The sequence below is a fragment of the Equus quagga genome, chromosome 15 (assembly GCF_021613505.1).
Source record: "Equus quagga isolate Etosha38 chromosome 15, UCLA_HA_Equagga_1.0, whole genome shotgun sequence".
NCBI classification, from domain to species: Eukaryota; Metazoa; Chordata; class Mammalia; order Perissodactyla; family Equidae; genus Equus; species Equus quagga.
In genome coordinates this window covers 90126944-90145510 of record NC_060281.1, presented here as the reverse complement: position 1 = coordinate 90145510, position 18567 = coordinate 90126944, and the positions used below count along the sequence as shown (strand labels likewise).

At 60.7% G+C, this 18567-nt stretch overlaps 1 protein-coding gene across 16 annotated transcripts; it reads right to left on the bottom strand.

Moving 5' to 3' along the window:
- Positions 1 to 8: 8 nt before the first annotated feature.
- On the bottom strand, positions 9 to 14800 carry AIFM3 (apoptosis inducing factor mitochondria associated 3). 16 transcript variants are annotated; one of them, XM_046639871.1, is made up of 20 exons: positions 14761 to 14800; positions 12048 to 12220; positions 8065 to 8278; positions 7720 to 7829; positions 7362 to 7471; positions 7228 to 7272; positions 6883 to 6979; positions 6698 to 6810; positions 6326 to 6412; positions 5782 to 5873; positions 5542 to 5672; positions 5312 to 5427; positions 5140 to 5211; positions 4983 to 5046; positions 4308 to 4384; positions 4088 to 4205; positions 2707 to 2805; positions 2370 to 2445; positions 1764 to 1944; positions 9 to 896 (listed from the first exon to the last, which is right to left on the bottom strand). In XM_046639871.1, exons 2-20 carry the CDS (start codon positions 12076 to 12078, stop codon positions 414 to 416), a joined length of 2316 nt encoding a protein of 771 aa, XP_046495827.1. In that variant the 5' UTR covers positions 12079 to 12220; positions 14761 to 14800; the 3' UTR covers positions 9 to 413. The 16 variants fall into 16 exon arrangements, 13 of the variants coding, with proteins under 13 accessions (XP_046495827.1, XP_046495828.1, XP_046495823.1 ...); XM_046639872.1 differs by having other exon boundaries at positions 1764 to 1863; XM_046639878.1 differs by having other exon boundaries at positions 709 to 896; positions 1759 to 1863.
- Between the last annotated feature and the right edge of the window lie 3767 nt (positions 14801 to 18567).

Below are 18567 nucleotides of genomic sequence, written 5' to 3'. Positions count from 1 at the left end.
CGGCCTACCAGGGAGCCTAGCTCTCCCCTTCCTGCTTGCGCCCTCAGTTCGGGCCCCCAGCGTCTCCCCTCGGCATTCCTATTGGCTGGGAGGTAGAGTGGCGCAGAAGCTCTGGATTGTCATTGCTACTTAATAGCAGAGCCTCAGCTTCTTTACCTGAGAAATGGGGATTCCGGAAGCTCTGGCTGCCCTGAGGAGCATGGGGTCTGTCTCAGGACCCAGCCTCTACAGCCCTAAGTGGGCGAATGCCCCCAAACTGCCAAGCGGGAGTTGCCTCTGACCTCTGAAGAAGCACTTCTTGTCTCCAGCCCTTGGCATGTGCTGTCCCCTCTACCTGGAGTGCCCTTCCTTCAAAAGCCTTTCCTAACCGGAGTAGGGGGAGGCGGGGGGCCGGGAGGGGCAAAGAATCAGGGCTACCTCCGCTGGGCGCTCACAGGCCAGACTTCTTGGTGTGGCATGGAGCATTCTGTGGCTGTGCCTGTCTCCCCTTCACGAGTGTTTGCCCAATTACAGTGGAAGTCACACAGATCTGCGAATGTGTGCGTTTTAATTTTAAGATAATGTCTGATGTGTTGCACGGCCCCTACAGGGGACCAGTCCCAATAGCAGGAGAAGAGGCAGGGCCTGTCCTGCCTCCATGGCCAGCCCTTGGTGGCAGCTGAGGCCTTGGGTGGTGAGCATCTGGAGGCAGCCAAGGCCTCTCTGGAGGTGAGCCAGGCAGCCCAAGGCAAGCACTGGGAGGACTCAGGTTCTCGCGTGGGGGATCCTGGGAAATTGGAGGTTGGCACCTGCCCCCAAGGCTTGGCCTCTGTCCCTGGTGCTCCAGCGTGCCTGCCCAAGTCTGCTGCATGCAAGCTCAGGATCCTTTCCCTGTGAGCCAAGACATATCGCCGGTCCTGCAGGAATGAGGGGCAGAAGAGTCAGGGCAGAAGAGAGCAGGCTCCCCACTCGGCACCATGAGCAGCTGGCCCTTGAGGACAGCAGGGACCTGCTGTGTGTCAGGCCCTGGTGCCCAGGAGGGATGTGTACTTGGGGAGAGGAGGGAAGACCATCGGGGGCAGGCTCTGGGCTGAGGTGGGGAAAACTCAGAACGGTCAACAGGAAGGACAGGACACACGTACTTGCTGTGCAGCAGAAACAGCCTTTTCGAAGGCAAGAGAGAGAGAGAAGGCCAAGGAGAGACCATGTCATTCATCATGTCCCCTCTTGGTTCTCCATTGTGTCCAGCCTGAGGCCTACCCCTGTCCTGTGGCCTCCAGGCTTTCCCAGTCCCTGGGGGCTCTCTGTAGGCAGAGCTCTCATTGCCACCACACCAGGATGAGGGTAACGGCTGGCGTTCAGTGTCCCCCAGACCCTGAATAACCACCCCACATCTCTGTGCAGGGTGGCCCCAGGGGCATCTCTAGCTGCGTTTCCCCACCTAGCTTCTGCCAGACTCAACACAACCACGTGCAGTCAGGTATCCCAGGTCCAGTGATTGCCCCAGCAGTGGGCTTTGACCCCTCCCCACAGCATGGCCCTGCCCTGGGACATGGCCCCTGTCCCGTCTATCCCCCAGAAGCACATATAACCAGCCCACTCCCAAACCACAATCTTTGCCCCACAGGGCCCCATAGCCTTGGGAGCCTCAGGCTGTGGGACCCAAGAGTGGGGGAAGGGCCCTGGAGGGCTGTGGGGGCAGCTGGTTGCCAGAGGCAGCTTGAGCCAGTCCCTCAAGAGACCCCACCCCCGGCCAAGGCCTCTGATGCCCACACTCACTCCACCTCTCGCTTCCGGATGGCGCGGCCTGAGGCCAGCACCTCAGCCACCTTGGACACGATGGGATCATAGTTCATGCTGGCCACAGCGATCACCTCGTCACCTCTGCAGGGAGAGGGCGGCTGAGCCGGAGGACTGCCCAGCAGCAGGCCCCCTTCTTGAAGAGCCTGACACACTCCTGTCCACCTGGGGCCCAGGGCGGCATGTTACCGAAGACGACAGGAATGTCCTGCTCACCCAGCCCTCCCTCCTGGGCTCTTTACCGCTTGGCCCAGCATGGGCTTCCGGCTCCTGCAGGACCCCAGGGAGGCTCCACCCTTCCTCCTCAGTGGGGCTCCGGGCTGGGCTCCGTCCAGGGATCATCACTGTCTATCTGTGTGACTTTCCTCAGTGTAAAAGTGGGGTGTCAGCCCAGCCTCAGAGAGCTGTCCTGAAGGTAAATGCCCCGCCCCCTCACCTTTCCTCGGCCTGCTCCCGCCTAGCTGCCGCCCCCTGCCATTCGGCCAGCTCCCTGGGAAGCCCCCTGTGGAGCAGAGCTTCTCTGGGGTGAGTTCCCCCTCCTGACCGGGCTCCTGCTGCTTCGCGCCCCTGCTCCGCCCCATTGCTCTCACTTGGTGTAAAAAGCCACGAACTTCAGCTCCTCCAGATCCCCCTGGATGATGACGTCGTCGAAGCCTTCTCCGTACCCTGTGGGCCGACCGGCGGGCGGCGCCCAAGTGAGCCCGGCGGAGGGGGTGAAGCTCCACCGGGCCAACGCCCTGTGCCCTCCGAACTGCCCCCCGCACCCTCTCCAGACCCCGCTCCCTTTGTCCTTTCAGGTGGTCCCGGTCCCGCCCCCAGCGAGTTCTTCGCTCCTTCCTATAGCTCTCTCGGCCCCGCCCCTAGGATGCTCGTAGCCCCGCACTCCGCTGGCACCTTGGCCCCGCCCCGGGCCGAGGCGCCTGTTACCTGCGTAGCGCAGGCTCTTGCCGAACATGGCGGTCCACAGGTAGGGCACGGTACTGATCTCCGCCTCCTGCGCCAGCATGTTCTGGGCCGCCACCCGCCCTGAGGGACCCAGGGTCGTGAGAGCCCCGACCCTAGCCCTCACCGCCCCTACACCGCCTGCCAGGGCTCTCTGGGGACCCTGAGATGTGGGGATTCCTCCTCGCCTCCCTAGAGGTCAAGAAGGGCATCATCTCGCAGCCCACTGCCCACCATGGGTTGCAGTTGATGGGTGCGGAGGGGGACACCTGGGTCGAAGCTAGCCGCTTAGATTGCTTCTCTGGAGAATTTGAAAGAAGTGTCCTGGTCTGGGAGGTCTGCTTCCTGGGGTTGTGGGGCTAGCCAGCCATTTCAGCTGTGCACACAGACAACTAATCAGGCACATCAGGTCTGAAGAGGGAGACAGGAGAATGGGGCACAAGTGCCCAGAGAAGCAGAGAGGACAGCCACACCCGTGGACCCAGAGAATAGTGGGGGTGGCTTCCCAGTTCATGTGAGGCCCCACTGGACCCAGGTAGTTGGATGTCTGTGAGAGTCCCCTGGACCCTCCCAGTTCAACCTGAACTACGCCTGGCTGATGAGTGGCCTTTGGTTCTTTAAACCTAGCACCAACTTTAGACCTAGGACCTGAAAGAAATTGGACCAGGAGTGGTGCTTCAGGCAGCAGATGCCCAGATAATGTGAAGGCAGAGGGAAGGGGAGGAGGTGCAGGGGGCCTGGTGGTCCTCCCTGTGAGGCAGCTACCCTGCTGGCACCTGCAGCTTAGCAGCCCAGGTGTGCAGTCAAGTGAGGCTTCAGAGGCACGGTAACCACCAAATGTGGGGGGAATGCTATTCCTCAGAGAACACAACAGTCCTGCTGAGTCTGAATTTCCAGGCCCAGATGGCCGCCTCCTAGGGGCTTGCCTGAGGCAACTGCCTTCACAGAGCCAGTCCAACGGCCCAGGGGAGACAGAGGCACTGAATGGGGAGCTGGCCCATGTCCCACTAAATCCCTTTCTCCCTGGGTGACTGCACAGGTTGGTGGAGAATTCTGCGGAACGTGTGTCTTTGAAGACATGAGGAAAAGAGAGGCTGGTGGAAGGACAACTGGGGTGGGGAGCTGTGGCTGGCTGGCTGGGGTGTCCAGAGGGACTGGAGGGAGGTCTCTGGAGATGGGCCACAGGGCGTGCTCTGTGAGCTGGCTTGATCACCTGGGTGAGGCTGGCCAGATAGGCTACCACAGAGCCTTGAATGGCTAACCCAGCGACCAGGACCCAAGGCCAGCAACTGAGGGGTGGGCCTGGGGGAGGCTGAGACCCTGGGACAGCCTCCCACCTACCACCCTTCCGTGGGGCTGGCCGTACCCTGTGCATGAGCCATCTGCCAGTGTGGGATATTCACTTTCCGATTGTTCCTCCAGGCCAGGGGGAAGGTGACAGCATCACCAGCCGCAAACACGCCTGGGATGTTGGTCTGCATCATCTGTGGGGAGAGGGCCCAGGGCTCCGTGGGTGGGACGGGGGCCCTGACCTGGACCTCCCACCACCCCCAGCCCAGCAACCTGCCCAGCCCACCCAGCTCCACCTTGTTGACAGGGATGAAGCCTCGGGAATCCAGACTGATGCCGCTCTGCCTCAGGAAGCCCGTGGCGGGCACCGCGCCTGACAGGACAGGGGCCACTGTGTCCACTCCCTGGTCCCTCCCTTCTGCCTCATTGCTCTCCATGACCCACACCCTTCACACACCACAATCCAGCCCCAGACTGATCGTCTAACCGGCTGCCCGCCCTGTGGCTTCATGCGTCCTGTACCCTCTGCCTGGACCCCCATAGACCCCGATGTCTCCCCTTAGGCCTCACGTATCACCTCCTCTGAGAAGTGCTCCATGAAGCCTCCTGGTGGGGGTCAGCATGCCACGCCTCCCCAGCCCCTGTGCTGCCACCTCCCAGCTTTGTCCCTCCCCAAACTGGCACCTCAGCGGGAGCAGGGACCAGTTAGAGGCTTGTGTCCTGCAGCCTGCGTAGGGCAGGCCATGGAGTTGAGTATTAGTGGCCAGCGGTTACTGGGAGCATCCTCCATGCCAGGCCCAGGCTAAGCCTGGCACGCATATTCCCCAACAGCCCTGTAAAGTGGTATGGTTGGGGTCCCCATTATACAGATGTGGAAACTCAGGCTCAGGGAGGGGAGGGAACTGGCCCAACGTCACTCAAGCACGTGTGTGTAGTTCTGCTCATTCTCGCCTGCCTCCTCACCCACTCACCAATGCCCACCACACAGACGTCGGCCCGCACAACCTTGCTGCTCTTCAGCACGACCTCCTTCAGCTGTGGGGAGTGGGTAGGTGAGCAGGCAGGCCCAGCTCCCAGGCACAGGTGAGCGGGAACAGAAAGGAGCAGGGGGCAGGGAGAAGGGCCCACCTTTCCCTCCTGGGCCCGCAGCTCCGACACCTCCGTCTGCATGTAGAACTTGACCCGGTTGTTCTCAAACATCTGTCAGGGCAGGTGGGCGGGTGGGCAGTGGGTGAGAGCCCCGTGCGGGCTGAGCTGGGCACCCAGGGTTCTGAAGGGCTGAGTGCTGGGGTGGGCTCACCTTCATGAGGGCACGACCGACACGCTCCCCCAGGAACCTTCTGAAGGGCGTCTCCTCCAGCTCCACCACGGACACTGAGTGGGCCTTCTCAGTCAGATAGGCGGCCACCTCCATCCCTGGGGCCAGGGCAGTGGGTGGCAGGCTGGCACCTTGCACCTCCCAGGGCCAGCACTACCGCAGGACCGGCCATGACAGCCTGACAACCACTCCCATCACCCCCAGCTGCTCACCCAGAAAGCCGGCTCCCACGACCACCACGTTGCGGCCCCGGGCCAGCCTCACCACGCGATTGGCGTCCTCAGGTGTCCGGATAGTGAACACGTTCTCCACCTCTTTGCCTTTGCAGCTCAGGGTCTTCGGGCTGAGATGTAGCCAGTGTCAGTGAGGAGCTCCTGGTACCCTGAGCCCTCCCATCCTGGCTGGTGCCCTAACTGATGTCCAGCAGGGGATGGGGGGAGACACCCTCCCACCTGCTCCCTGGTGCCAGCAGCAGCTTGTTGTACTCCAGCTTGAAGCCATCCTTGAACACGACTTTCTTGTTTCGCACATCCACTGTGACCACCTGCAACCCCCGCAAGGCAGAGTGTGGCCCCCCACTCCCAGGTCCTGCAATATGCCCGGAGCCCAGCAGGACCCTCTGAGCAGCTCCTCAGGGGCGGTTCCTGCCATCGGGGTCCTCCTCCCTCTCTCTCCTGGAGCTCCTCTTCCCTCTTTAAGCTTCAAACATCACCTTCCATTCAAAACCCTCCTTTCACTCCCAAGGCCCACCAGGCTCTCCCACCCCAGGCTGGAGCAGATAGTCTGTGTCCCCACACCCTGGGGCTCCACATGTGTCCAGACCCTGCCAGGAAGAAGCTCGAGTGCCACCTCCCCGGCCTGCAGCACCCCCGGGGCCTGGGCAGCGGGGCCAGGAGGGCCGAGCCCTCTCCACACCTTCAGGGGCCCCATGCTTCACTCCCTTCACGGTTCCCATGAAGCCTTCCCCAGGCCTGTTCCCCAGCCTCGGCCCCATACCTGGGCCTCGGTGAGCACCTCGATGCCATATGCTCGGAAGAACTCCTTGGGCCTTAGGGCCAGCTGCTCAGGCTGTGCATCCAGGGACTGCAGGAGACAGCCAACTTGAGAGAGGGTCAGACAGCCACTGTTCCACTTTGCAACAGAGGCCCTGGGGCCCAGGGAGGGTAGGGCCAGCCCTGGGTCACATGGGGGCTGCAGGACAGAATTCAACAAATCCATATCTTTCTGGGGGACAACTGGTGGGCCTGGCATGAGCGAAGAGGGCAGCTGGCCAGACCCCCAAGGGGAGACAAGTAAGGCTCCCAGTGGGCTTAACAGGGACTCAGAGGGGTAGGGGTGTGGGCCCTGCCCAGCCCCCACTGGCCCCACCTTGCTGAGCTTGGGCCGGTCGTAGGGGAGGTGCCGGTCCAAGGTGCACAGGACGATCCTGTCTGAGAAGCCCTCCTGCCGCAGCGTCTCCGCACACACCAGGCCGGCTGCACCTGAGGGGGGGCGGTGGGTCAGAGACCCCTCCTCCCCCACCCCACCCTGCCCCTCACGACCCTGCCACCAACCTGCGCCCACAATGAGCACGTTGGTGCTGCCGCTGTGGCCAGCGCTTGGAGAGATGCACTTGGCCATCACCTTGGTCCTTCGCTGCAGCTGCAAGGCCTGGGGTTGGCCGCAGAGTAGGGGGCAGCTGGGAGCTGGAGTCATCGCCATGCTTCCTACGCCATCATCCCAACAGGCCAGGTCCTGCTGCTCCATCCACCCCATTCCCATCACGCAGCCCTGCACTCTGCCTCCCAGCCACACACATCAGGCTCTGTCCCACGAAAGGGGCTTTGCACATGCTGTTCCCTGGGCCCAGACGCCCTCCTTGCCTCTCCCTTTTGCCTGAGCCCCAGTCAGCCACTCACCTGCTTGCTGGCCCAGACGTACACCTTCTCCTTCTCAATCTTCACCTGCAAGGGCTGAGTTAATCAGGACCAGGCTTTGGGGTGCTCCAGCCCCTGACCCCTAGGCTCCCACCCCACTGCTCACCCGGCCCCACCTGGAACTTGTGCAGACTGTCCAGGCCAGGGAAGTCCTCCAGGTCCCCAGTGCTGATGTTGAAGCAGGCGCCATGCCACGGGCAGCGTACCCGGCCCCGGGACAGCACACCTGGGAGGAGGCAGTGTGAGGTTGGGGCCACTAGGCAGAGCCGTCTCCAAGGATCCCCATGTCCCAGCACCTTCCCCACAGCCCAGGAGGCTCCATTAATAGAGCAGGGCCTGGAGGTCCGGGAGGGTCCGAGCTGAACTGGGGCCCGGTGGAGCTGGGGTAGAGAGCCCCCTTGTGATGGCCAACCCCCCGCATGGAGGTCCCACCCCACCTCCCGCGCACTAGGACAGCTCACCAGGACAGCTCACCTTTCACCAGGGGCGCACCATAGTGTGGACACTTGTGGCCCAGGGCATGGAACTCCCCATTCTCCTTCACCAGCAATACCTTCCCCCAGCCCAGCTCCACTTCCCGCATCCTAGGGAGGGGCTGCACTCAGAGGTCAGGCCACACACCAGGCACCCCTCCTGCCAGCACCTCCTCCTAGAGCCCAGCCTTCTGGGGAGCAGGCCCAGACCAGCAGAAGCCACAAATGGCCAGGACAGGAGCTGGCCATGGGCCCCTTATGGGCCACCCTGCCAGCCCCAACCATGGCCTGCACCTTGCCCTCCCACCTGGCGCTCTCTGGCCCCCCTCCCAGACCCAGCACCCACTGGCCATTCTCTAGGTCCTTGACATGGCAGACGGCGGCCTCCACGCAGTCCTGAGTGCCCGGGTAGGGGTGAGGGGCAGGCAGGCGCTCCTCAGTGTGGAAGTGGCGGGCTGTGCCATTGCCTTGGTAGGCCCGGGGGCTGCCCTTCCCACTGGCCGACAGCTCCTCCTTGCCCCGCTCCTTCTCAGGCAGCACCACCTCGATCTTGAGCTCCACTGCAGGCAGGCAAGGTGGCTTGGTGAGCCCCCAGCCCGGCCCACCTCCTTGCCTGCCCCAAAAGCTCTGGGTGGGCCGGCGCCTCTGAGCACGGGTTCTCCCCTGCACCCTGACCTCTCTAGAAAGCCATCTGCACCACCGGCAAAGAGCCTTGAACCAGGCAAAAAGCAGAGCAGGGACGGCAGGGGGTGGTGGGGTGGGCTTGAATTAATTTCTGCATGTTCTCTTTTTCAATAACAAAATCAGTGAGGGAGCACAAAGCAAAGCTCCTTTGACCCTGAAATGGCCCTTTCTCCAGGAATCTCTGTGGAGGAAAGAACCCAGGTGCCCCGAGTCTCGCTCTGACTCCCAGGGCACAGTCCCCGGGGGAGGACGACGCATCCCTGACCCTGCCGGGTCAGGAGCACGTTTAGGGTCTGACTCAAGTGCCATCAGGGCTTCCACAACTGCGGCAGCCCGGTCCCCGGCTGGGGAATCTGGGAGACGGGATGTGGAGGGTTCGTTGTTTTATGCTTGCAACTTTCCCATAGATTTGAAATTGTTTTCAAAATTAAAAATAAAAGTGTACACAACGTAATTTCAACTTCTTAAAATAGCTATTCTCACCACTTTGAGAATCCTTCCTCATTTACCAGGTGCTGGTCTGTCAGTGTCTCTGTGTGCAGGGGTCTGGGGCCCTGGGGGTGAACCCCACGGTGGGGGGTGGGGGAGATGCATGTGGGCCACCAAGAGGGGGCACGGGCCCCCCAGCCTCCACAGAGAAGACCCCTCTCCCACATGGGACCTACTGTAGGGGGAGTTAGACAGAGATTGTCATTTCCTTTTTATTCTTTTCCACATTTTCCAAATTCCCTACAGTGTGCCTGGGGTATTTTTCTAATTAGAAAGGAACAATAAACAGAATTTTTTGCAGCGATAATCCGGCCTCCTGGGCTGTGGCTGCAGGGAGGGCAGCTGAGCGATGGAAGCTAAGCCCCGGGCACAGCGTGGGCCCAGGTGGGGGCAGGAGGGACCTCTACCGACTTCCCATCTCCCCCCTCCACCTCAGACCTGACCCTCAGAAAGAAAGCGCCGGAGTCACCTCTCCGGCCTTGGCTCCCGTCCACCCACCTAGACGCAGCTCAGGTGTCACCTCCCCTGGCTGCCCAGCCCCTGCATGTCCCTCATCTCGCTGGCTAGTCCCCACCTTGGCCTGGCATGGGACCCCAGCGGGTTGTGTGGGGGGAGGAAGACCCTACCCCCTCACCCAAAGGACCCCAGCCCCAGCCCAGGCATGGCGGGGGCACGAAGGGCGGGAGAGCACACCACCACGTGAATCCGCTGTGTCAGGTAGGGGGCTTATGAGGAGAGTAGGTTTGTTCCTCCATTTTCCACACTTTATGTAATGGTGTTAGAATGTTTTTAGAAAAATTAAAAAGAAAAATACTTCAGATTCAGCTGACACCAGCTATGTGAGCTGTGGAGAGGGAGCTCACAGGAACAGCTTGGCAGGGGCCCAGATAACAACCAAGCCAGGCTGTTTTCATCTGCCACCTCCTTCCAGAAGGCTCCAAGGCACTTGCTGATGCAGTCTAATGGGAAGCCACTAAGTCAGGAGCAGTGGCAGAAAGGCAGCCAGGGAAGGGGATCTTTGTTCACCCACACAGCCAGATCAGCCCTAGCTCCATGATTCCCAGCTGCCCATGTGACCACCAGCCCCTGACTTAGCGCCTTCGGGCAGATGCCTTCATTACCAAATGGAGAGAACAGTGCCTACCTCTTTGGCAATAGTGAATGTGGAAGGAGATAATACACATAACTCAGAGTAGAAACTCAATAGACAAAGTTGGGTAGTGGTGTTTTATTGGTTAGCTCTGAGCTTCCTGGCAGCCATGGAGAAGAGGGAAAGCCGTTAGGTAGCACTTGTAGGCTAAGAAAAGGCAGATGACCAGATGCCAAGAGAGGTGTACTTCCTTCTAGTTCTGAGCTTAGCAAGGTCTGGCCTGGAACACTTCCTATAAGGAACACAGCCACTGGAGCCATGGGGAGTACAGAGGGAGCTCAGGAAGCATGTGCTAATGCACACCCAGCCAGAGTTGAGCAAGTACAAAGTGAAGAATTTACACAAAACTCTTCTGCTTATTCTAGCCTCCCTGCAGCCCCTCCTGACCCCCTTGAACCTCACGGCTGAATGCTCTCACTCCCACACCCCGAAATTCCCTGAACCTCACCCCTGACCTGCCCAACACGGGCACTTGGGGCCTGAGCTCCTGCCCTTCTGCCACAGCCACACAGGGGAGTCCTGGCGGCAGGGAGTCCAGCCCCCTAAAGAGGGGATAATGACGTTCCGCAAGTGCCTCCTGTGTGGCAGGCCCTGTGCTAAGCACAACAGCCCCATTTTACACATAAGAACATAGGGGCTCAGAGAGGTGAAGTCACCTGACCAAGGCCACACAGCAAAGTGGCAGGGCTGGAGTTGGACTTAAGAGCCCAAGTCCTTGGCATTGCCTCTGGGGTGGTAAGAGTGGCTACCCCTGGACCAGGAGACCTGGCACCAGGGGTCCCAGGCAGACCAGCACTTTAGGAGCCTTTAAAAGAAGCTGCAGGTGGCATCTTCTGCCCAGGGTCTGCTGCTAGCCCAGCAGTCCTACAGGAGCCCACTACCAGGCCAGCTGGCATCCTCCTGCCCACTTCTGATGGAGGAAAGCTGAGGTCAAGATAGTGGACAATTATGTATGCCCAAGTCATACATCGAGGCAGGGAGGGCGGTGAGATCAGGCCCAGGGCTGGGTGTCAGGGAAGGAGACCTATTTCCTGGGGCAGGTGCAGGAGGGTCCCTCAGCCTGGTGGGGTATGCAAGCCTCCTCTTGCCCCCAAGTTCCCCCTCAGACCCAGGAAAAGGAAAAAAGGCTCATGCGTTCCAAGGTAATGGAGCCAAAGGGTATCAGGTAAGGGGAGCCGGGGCGAGCTGGCCAGGGCAGGGTGGCCTGGACGGGAGGGCGGGCGGGCACTGACTGGGCCCTAGAGACGCTTCTGTCAGCCTCGGTTCCTCCATCTGTGACATGCCTGCACACCCTTGCCTTCCTAAGTGTAGTGAGGAGCGAGAGTAGGGGCTGAAGCCAGAGCCCAGCAGACAAGGGTCTCCATGGAGAGTAGACCCAGGCCTCCCCCAGTGCCAGGAATACCCCACCCCAGCTGGAACTGCTTGGGCCAGGCAGGGTGGGCATTGCCTATACAAATGGGGAAGTGTGCCCAGAGAGGCTAAGGAGGTGGCCCAAGGTCACACAGGGGGTCTGAAGAAGTGAAGAGGGCCGGGACCTGTCCACTGCACCCTCACAGCAACTTTGAGAAGTCAGGCTCACTTTGTAGGAAGGAAAACTGAGGCTCAGAGAGGTAACTTATGTGCCCTGGGTCACACAGTGGCTGAGGGTGACCCCAGAGCCCCCCTTCCCCAGCCCTAGGGGACACAGCTCCCCTCCCCCACTCTGCAGCAGGAGAAACACTCCCCTCCCCTTTCTGAGAAAGATTCAGCTGCTATTCCCACGACCAGCACCCAAAGCCCCAAATAAAGAGGGGGGCCCACTGGAGAGGAGCCAGGAAAAGGGCTCCAGGCCCCCTACCCCCTCCTGCCTGCACAGCATTAACATTCGGAGCCGCAGCCAGCTGCCACCCAGCCCAGCCTGACCTACTTCGCTGGCAGAGGGGGAGGGGGAGGAGGAAGGTAGCAGGAGGAGGGAGGAGGGAGGAGGGAGGAGGGAGGGAAGGTGGAGGCAAGAAGAGAGGAGGTACCTGGCTTGGGCTTGGAGAAGCAGCCGCCCATGGCGAGTGGCCCGTGGATGGGCAGAGGGCAGGGGAACAGGTGGTGGGCTGTGGGAGGCCTAGAGTGCCCCTAGTGGGGCTGGACCCCCCACGGCCCTTAGAGATGCTGGAGCCACCATCCCAGCTAGAGCTGCCTCCAGGACCTGCAGGAGAGACACAGGGCATCTATGGGGACTGGGCTTTGATAGGGGGTGTGTGTAGAGACACAGAGAGACACAGACAGATGGCGGAGCAGGGAACTTCTGGAAGAGGTCCACATTTGAACGGGTAACCATTGCATGTAGCAGAGCTAGATTCCAGAGGAATAAGAGGACCCAGGAGGGCACCTCCCCTTTGAGGCCCTCCAGGCTCAGCACCCTCACTCCCCGCTCCCACCTCTGCAAAGGTTGTGCCTACTGCTAGGGGCGACCCTCCGCCCCAACCTCAGTCACCCTTTTAGGTTGAGCCCCACAGCTGCCTTGTCCAGGAAGTCCTCCCTGATTTCTGCTGCCCACTCAAAATCCCGAAGCCTGGGATCTGTGAAACACTCCATAATCCCAGGAGGCCACCATGCCTGGGGTCAAACCCCAGTTAACCTTGGGCAGCTTAGAGCCCTCTTGGTCCTCAGGTTTCTCCTTCCTACCATGAGGGTGACATTTAGTTCTCCCTGGCCCCTGCCCCTACCCTGGCAGGCAGCCCCTGAATACCCACCTCCTCCAAGGGCAGCCACTGCTTCTTGCTCCCAGCCCAGGTTCTGGAAGGCAGGCCGAGGGGGGCAGGGGTCCAGGAGGCAGCCCAGCCTCCACCCCTCCTCCCAGTGTGAGCTGTGGCCAGGAGGGGCTGAGGGGGCGGGGCTGGGTCAGTCCACTGGTCCCCAGGGAAACCCAGCTCCATGGTGAACAGAAGTGGGCAGCCAGCCCGGCCTGATGGGGTTGGGGGAAAGGGCGGCCAGGCACACAGCCCTGGCTCCCACCCGCCTATCTCCGGCTCTTCACAAATGCCTGCCAGGCCCCTGGTGCTGAGGTCATGCCCAACAGCAGATGGAGAAACCAAGGGGCCAAGGGCTTGCCAAGGTCAAGCAGCAGGCAGGGGCACCTGGGTGGCCTTCCACCCCCCTCTCACCTTAATCAGTTCCAAGATGGGCAGGGACCCAGGCAGCCCCCATACCACCCTGCAAGCCACCGGGCTTGGGCGGGGGGAAGGGGTCACTGGTCAGCAAAGAGATCCCTGCAGCCAAGGAGCCCTCAAGGCCACAGGGTGGGCCTTCCGGAAGATGCAGCTTACAGACTGGACTTTGGAAGGCCTGGGACAAAAGTGCAGCTGCCCTGTTTACAACTGACCTCCCCACAGTCCATCCCACTGTCATCTCCTCTGCTTCCCCCTGAAGTTCTTCCTCAAGTCTCACTCGAGGTGGGGCTGAGGTCTACTTGGTCTTGCCCCGATCCCAGCAAGGGCCCTGGGTAGGTGCCTGAGAGCGAGGGGACCGAGGAGATGGGAGGGAAGGTTGGGAAGGGGCCATCTACTGCCCAGCACCTGAGCCTACTTGCCCTAGAGGCGCCCATTACAGGCAAGGAGGCACTGCACCCGAAGGCTGCCTGGGCATACCCATGCTCTTTCCCCAGGTTTTTCACTGGTCTGTAAAACTTGGCCACCTCCTGCCCCACCTACCCCATCCCTTCCAGGGACGAGCTTCACCTCTGGCTCAGCCCTGCCCGCCTCCTTCCTGCCTGCCTCAGGCCTCACATGCTGGGCCACAGATCCCAGAAAAGGTGGAACCTCAATTTGCCACCAGGGGCCTGTCTAGGCTGCTCTCTCCCTTCCCAGGTGCCCCAGTATTTTACCGTCTTGGGCCTGGAAAGAGATTTGCTGGGGAAAGAGCCTTCTCCAGGCCTACTGTGTGCAGGCTGGCTTGGAGCCCTCCTGCATCCTGCAGACCCAGACACCCCTACTGAAAGGCAAAGGTCCTTGCTAGCGGCACAGCAGGAGGGGCACGGCAGGAGGGGCCCCCAAGTTTTTGCAGAGTGCTGTCCCTTGACCACAAGCTGCCCAATGCCAAAAAGTTCTAACAGTGCCCAAGTGCTAACTACCCACCAGAAGCCTGTGTCCTGATTCACCGGCCACCCCCCTAGCTGGTGCAGGCCGGCGGAAGCCTCCCCCACTCCTCCGCCTGGCCCCCCCATCAAGGATCCCATCCCCCCCCCCCCCCCTCCCCCCGCAGGCCGCCGCCCAGCTGGGACCCTCAGTGGCTTTCAGCCTTCCTCCGGATGGCATCCGAGCTCCTCAGCCCGGCGTTCCAGTTGAGGGGGCCATCGGCCCTCCCCTTCTCCCCTCGGGCTCAGGCGCAAACCTCCTGCGCACTCTCCCTGCCTCTGCACGTGCAGTTGGCTCTGTCTAGGAAGCCGGTGCCAGCAGCCTTCCCGGCTTGTCCAGGTCCCCCACCACACCAGGCGTCCCAGGAAGGGGACTGGCACACAGCAGGGTCCCGTGGCGAGCGGCAGGACCCGGCGGGGGAGGGGAGAAGGAAGGGGCTCTCCAGCCCCGGCTCTTCTACCTCCCGGCTGCCGACCCCAGCCCCAACGCCCCGGCCCCGGGTGCGAGAGCCGAGCGCGCGCGCACCGGCTCCGGGCGCGGAGGCGGCGGGGCCGGGACCAGCGGCCGAGCCGGGATGGCGGGGTCGGGGACCGGGGACCGGGCGGGCGCTCACCTGGGCTCGGCGCGGGCCTGGGCTCTGGAGCCGCTCGGGGCCAGGGCCGCGGCCGCGGGGGCGGGGAGGAGCGAGCGGGGCGGGGCCGGCGCTGCGGAGACACTGCGGCCGGGATCCCGCGGCGCCCAGCCCCACAGCGGGCAGGTGGGGCGGCCCGGGGTCAGGGGTCCGGCCGGGGGCCTCGGAGTTTGGATGCGGGTCACGGGTCGCGGGGCGGGGGAGGCAGCCAGGGTCCCTCCTGGGTGTGGACGCCCCGGCGGGATCTTGGCCCCCGGGGATGCTCACGACCCACGAGCGGCGCCCACGAGGGGCGCTGCGCACCGGGCGGAATTTTTCCTTTTCTTTCCTAAGTCCTCGCACCATCCGTGGGCAGCGTGGAGGAAGTTGAACCGCCCGAAACCTCTCCAGGAAATATAAAACCCAAGCCACTTCCGACTGCCCCACTGGTAGCTTGACTCGCTTGGCTGTTGGTCTCCTGAAGCTCCCTCCCCCAACCCCCCAACACAATACGATCTATTTTAAGTTATATTTTATTACATTTTCTCTTTCCCATCTGCCATTATACCAGGAGAACTTGAGTCCCCATAAATCATGGTGCACCCTGGGAAGCGCCCCCTGACCAGCCTTCCCAGACTCCATCCTGCCTGGATATTCTGGCTCCAATGTTTTATTGTCCTGACTATCCAGATCTTTGCGTTGTGGTCAGGTAGAGCTTGTCCCTCTAGCAAACTGGAACTCAGTGACTATGTGGGAAATGCATGAATGACACACTCCAGGGAAGTGATGTCACATCTATCATTAAACATATGGGGGCCCACCAACTCTGCTGTCCTATTATTGCTCTTTTTGTGGCTCATGTTGGGTCCTCTTTTTTTGCCATCTTATCCCTTTCTGGACCTCACTTTCCTCCTGTAGGAATGACAATAACGACAGCAGTAACAGTCCCCTGTGCCAGGCTGATCCAGCCTTCCAAGGGTCTCTTTATTTATGACCCACCCCACCCAGGGGGGCAAGCACAACTCCCACCTCGTTTTACAGATGGTGAAGCTCAGGGAGGCTGTCTCACCCAGGGGCAGGACCAGGGCCTGCATGGGTCACACTCATGCCTGTGGGCATGGGGCCCAGGCCTGGAGGGGATGTGTGGCTCTGCTCAGGCCCTTCCTCTGTGGCCATGTGTGGTTCCCACAGTTTGATTGTTGCCCCTGCCACAGGAGAGGCCCCATTACTGGGCAGATGGCGTTGCTCAGGCGGTGCCGTTGGCCTCCAACAAGTCTGCTCCCATTCCACACACGTGTTAACCCCACCTCCAACTCCCCTAGCCAGGACAACAGTGTGCCCCATAAATAACCATGGCTGTGGCTTCACATGTGTTTATCCCTTTAATCTTCACAACAGCCTCAGGAACAAGGTTCTTTTTGTATCACCTTCGTGTTTGTTTTTTCTCCCCAAAGCCCCAGTGCATAGTTGTGAGTGGTTCTAGTTCTTCTATGTGAGCCACCACCACAGCATGGCTGCTGACAGACAGGTGGTGTGGTTCTGTGACTGGGAAATGAACCCAGGCTGCGAAAGTGGTGAGCGCTGAACTTTAACCACTAGGTCATCAGGGCTGGCTCTGTATCACCTCCATTTTCAGATGGAGAAACTGAGGTTCAGAGAAGTTAGAGATTGCAAAGGCATACAGCTGGTGAGTGGCAGAGAAGAGACTTGAACTCTGGAAGACTGGCTCCATGCTGCTGGGCTATGAGGTGGAGGCGCGGGAGTGGGAGGGAAGAGGCCTGCCTGGCTCGGCCACAGGGTGTCCATGGAGAGTTGGAGTCCTGCAGTCAGTGAACTCTTCTGTCCCAGGTTCCCTGGGACACATGGGGGTAACTGCAGTGCCCTCCCCTGGGGCTGCCTGCAGGGCACCATGACAGGTGCTGAGTCAGGCATGGGACACAGAGGTAGCTCAGGATGTGGGGTGGGGGCTGCTGAGCTTGGGTTGCCAGCAGTGAGACTGGGGGGCCACAGGTCAGCCTGGGGGCTGTATGGAGATGCCCTGACATAGGGGGAGTGCAGCCCCCGACATGGGGTGAGTCTGTCATGGGACCCTTAGCCCTGGGGACTGGGCTCAAGGCTCTGGCTGCCTCATAGTGGGGCAGAAATTGCAAGATCTCCACAGAGCAAAAGCTAAAAGCGAAGGTAGCTGAAAGTGCTGCCTCTCACAGAGGGCCCCCAGACTCGGGGGTAGTGGACAGGGGGATCAGGGATACCCAGGAGCCTCTGAGGCTTCAGCAGCCTGAGGTCCTGATCTTGTTCCGAGGATGATTCTGGCAAGGAGACAGCATCCACCCTGCCAGCTTTGACAACGGGGTGATAGCAAACAGGGAAACTGAGCCCCAGGTTGAGATGTAGTGACGCAACCTGGGGTGGGTGAGAGTCCCAGAGCTGGCAGACACCCCAACGGTAGGGAGGGTGTGGCTGAGATCTGAGAAGCAGGTGAGGAGGGTGATCCCCTGCCCTCCGATCCCACCCTGGAACACCCCAACCACACAGCAAGCCTGTCCCTGTCCTCCTTACATCTGCCCCCTCCTGTCAGTTTCCCCTGTTCCCCACTCCCCTCAGCCTAGGGTCTCCAAGCCAGCTTGCACAGGATGGTCCTTTTTCAGGTAAGAAAGTAAGATAGGGTCAATATCTAACATTGGGGTTGACACTGGCGCCCCCTGAAGGCCAGTCTGAGGATCAGCAGGGCCCTCCCTGAGCTTTGGGGTTCTGAGGGCAGGGGTTGAGAGTAGGGGACTCTCTCCTGCTGCAGTGAGGCAGATTTCCAGAAGGGGAGAGCTCAGTTTAACTAACCAACCCCGGGAAATGTTGGGAGGCTGACACAGCACAACCAACACCTGAGCCAGCTGTATTGAGGGGCAAGATGGGTGCAAGTAGTGCCCAGAGCTACACAGTGATTTATTCATATGGAAGCAGAGGTTGGGGGAGCCCCAGGTGAGAGAGCCTGGGCCAAGCCCCCATCCCCGGCCTTATTCCTGACTCCCTACCTTGCTCTGGCTACTGCAGCCCAGCCTCCCCCAAGCCCAGGTCGGTCTACAGAGCCTGACAACCATGTCCCCAGCTGGGTTCTCTGGAGCTTTCTGACTCTGCTCCAGCTCCTACCAAGCTCTTCAGCCTCCCCTTGGCCCTCCCCAAGTTGTTGGCTTGCTGCCAGCAACATCCTGTTCCCAGGCTATGAAGTGACTAGTGCTAATTCCAGTCCTCACAGTGGGAGGGAAAGGTCAGGAAGGCTTTACCAGGAGGTGGCAAGAGCTGAGGACAGACAAGCCCATAGGAGGTCACAGAGGAGAAGGGCATCTAGGCAGAAGGAAGTGTGGGCACAGGCAAGGCAGGAAGGTGCCAAATTCCGGGGAACTCAGAGAATGCCAGTCCAGTCTGGTCTGAGTGCTGGGTTCTGGGTAGGGGTATGACATGGAGGTGTGTCACGGGCCAGGGAGGAGCTGGGTTAGGGTTTTTCATTGCATGCATCTTTAGGAAAAAGACATCAGCAACTAAGGCTGGCATTGGACTGGTACGGGGCAGGGGAACCAGGAGGTCAGGAAGTGCCTGGAGCAAGGACTGGGCCAGAAGCAGCCCACGGGCTGGAAGGTGGGCCCTCCCATGCAGCCCTTACTTAGACTTGAGGATTTTTTATCATCAAAAGATTGGCAATAACTTCCACACCCTCAGTGACAGATGGGCTAGTATAAGCTGCCTCAGCCACATAATGGAATATTGTTCAGCCATAAAAAAGGCATCTATAGGTCAGCCCTGTGGCCTAATGGTTAA

Coding starts and splice junctions, on each gene's coding strand:
- AIFM3 (XM_046639867.1), bottom strand. CDS start 12,078: ATGGGCGGCTGCTTCTCCAAGCCCAAGCCAG. Junction 7,273..7,361: donor ACAGTCTGCACAAGTTCCAG/GTGGGGCCGGGT, acceptor CAGCCCTTGCAG/GTGAAGATTGAGAAGGAGAA. Junction 4,385..4,982: donor CGTCTGTGTGGTGGGCATTG/GTGAGTGGGTGA, acceptor CTGTCCTGTCAG/GCGCGGTGCCCGCCACGGGC.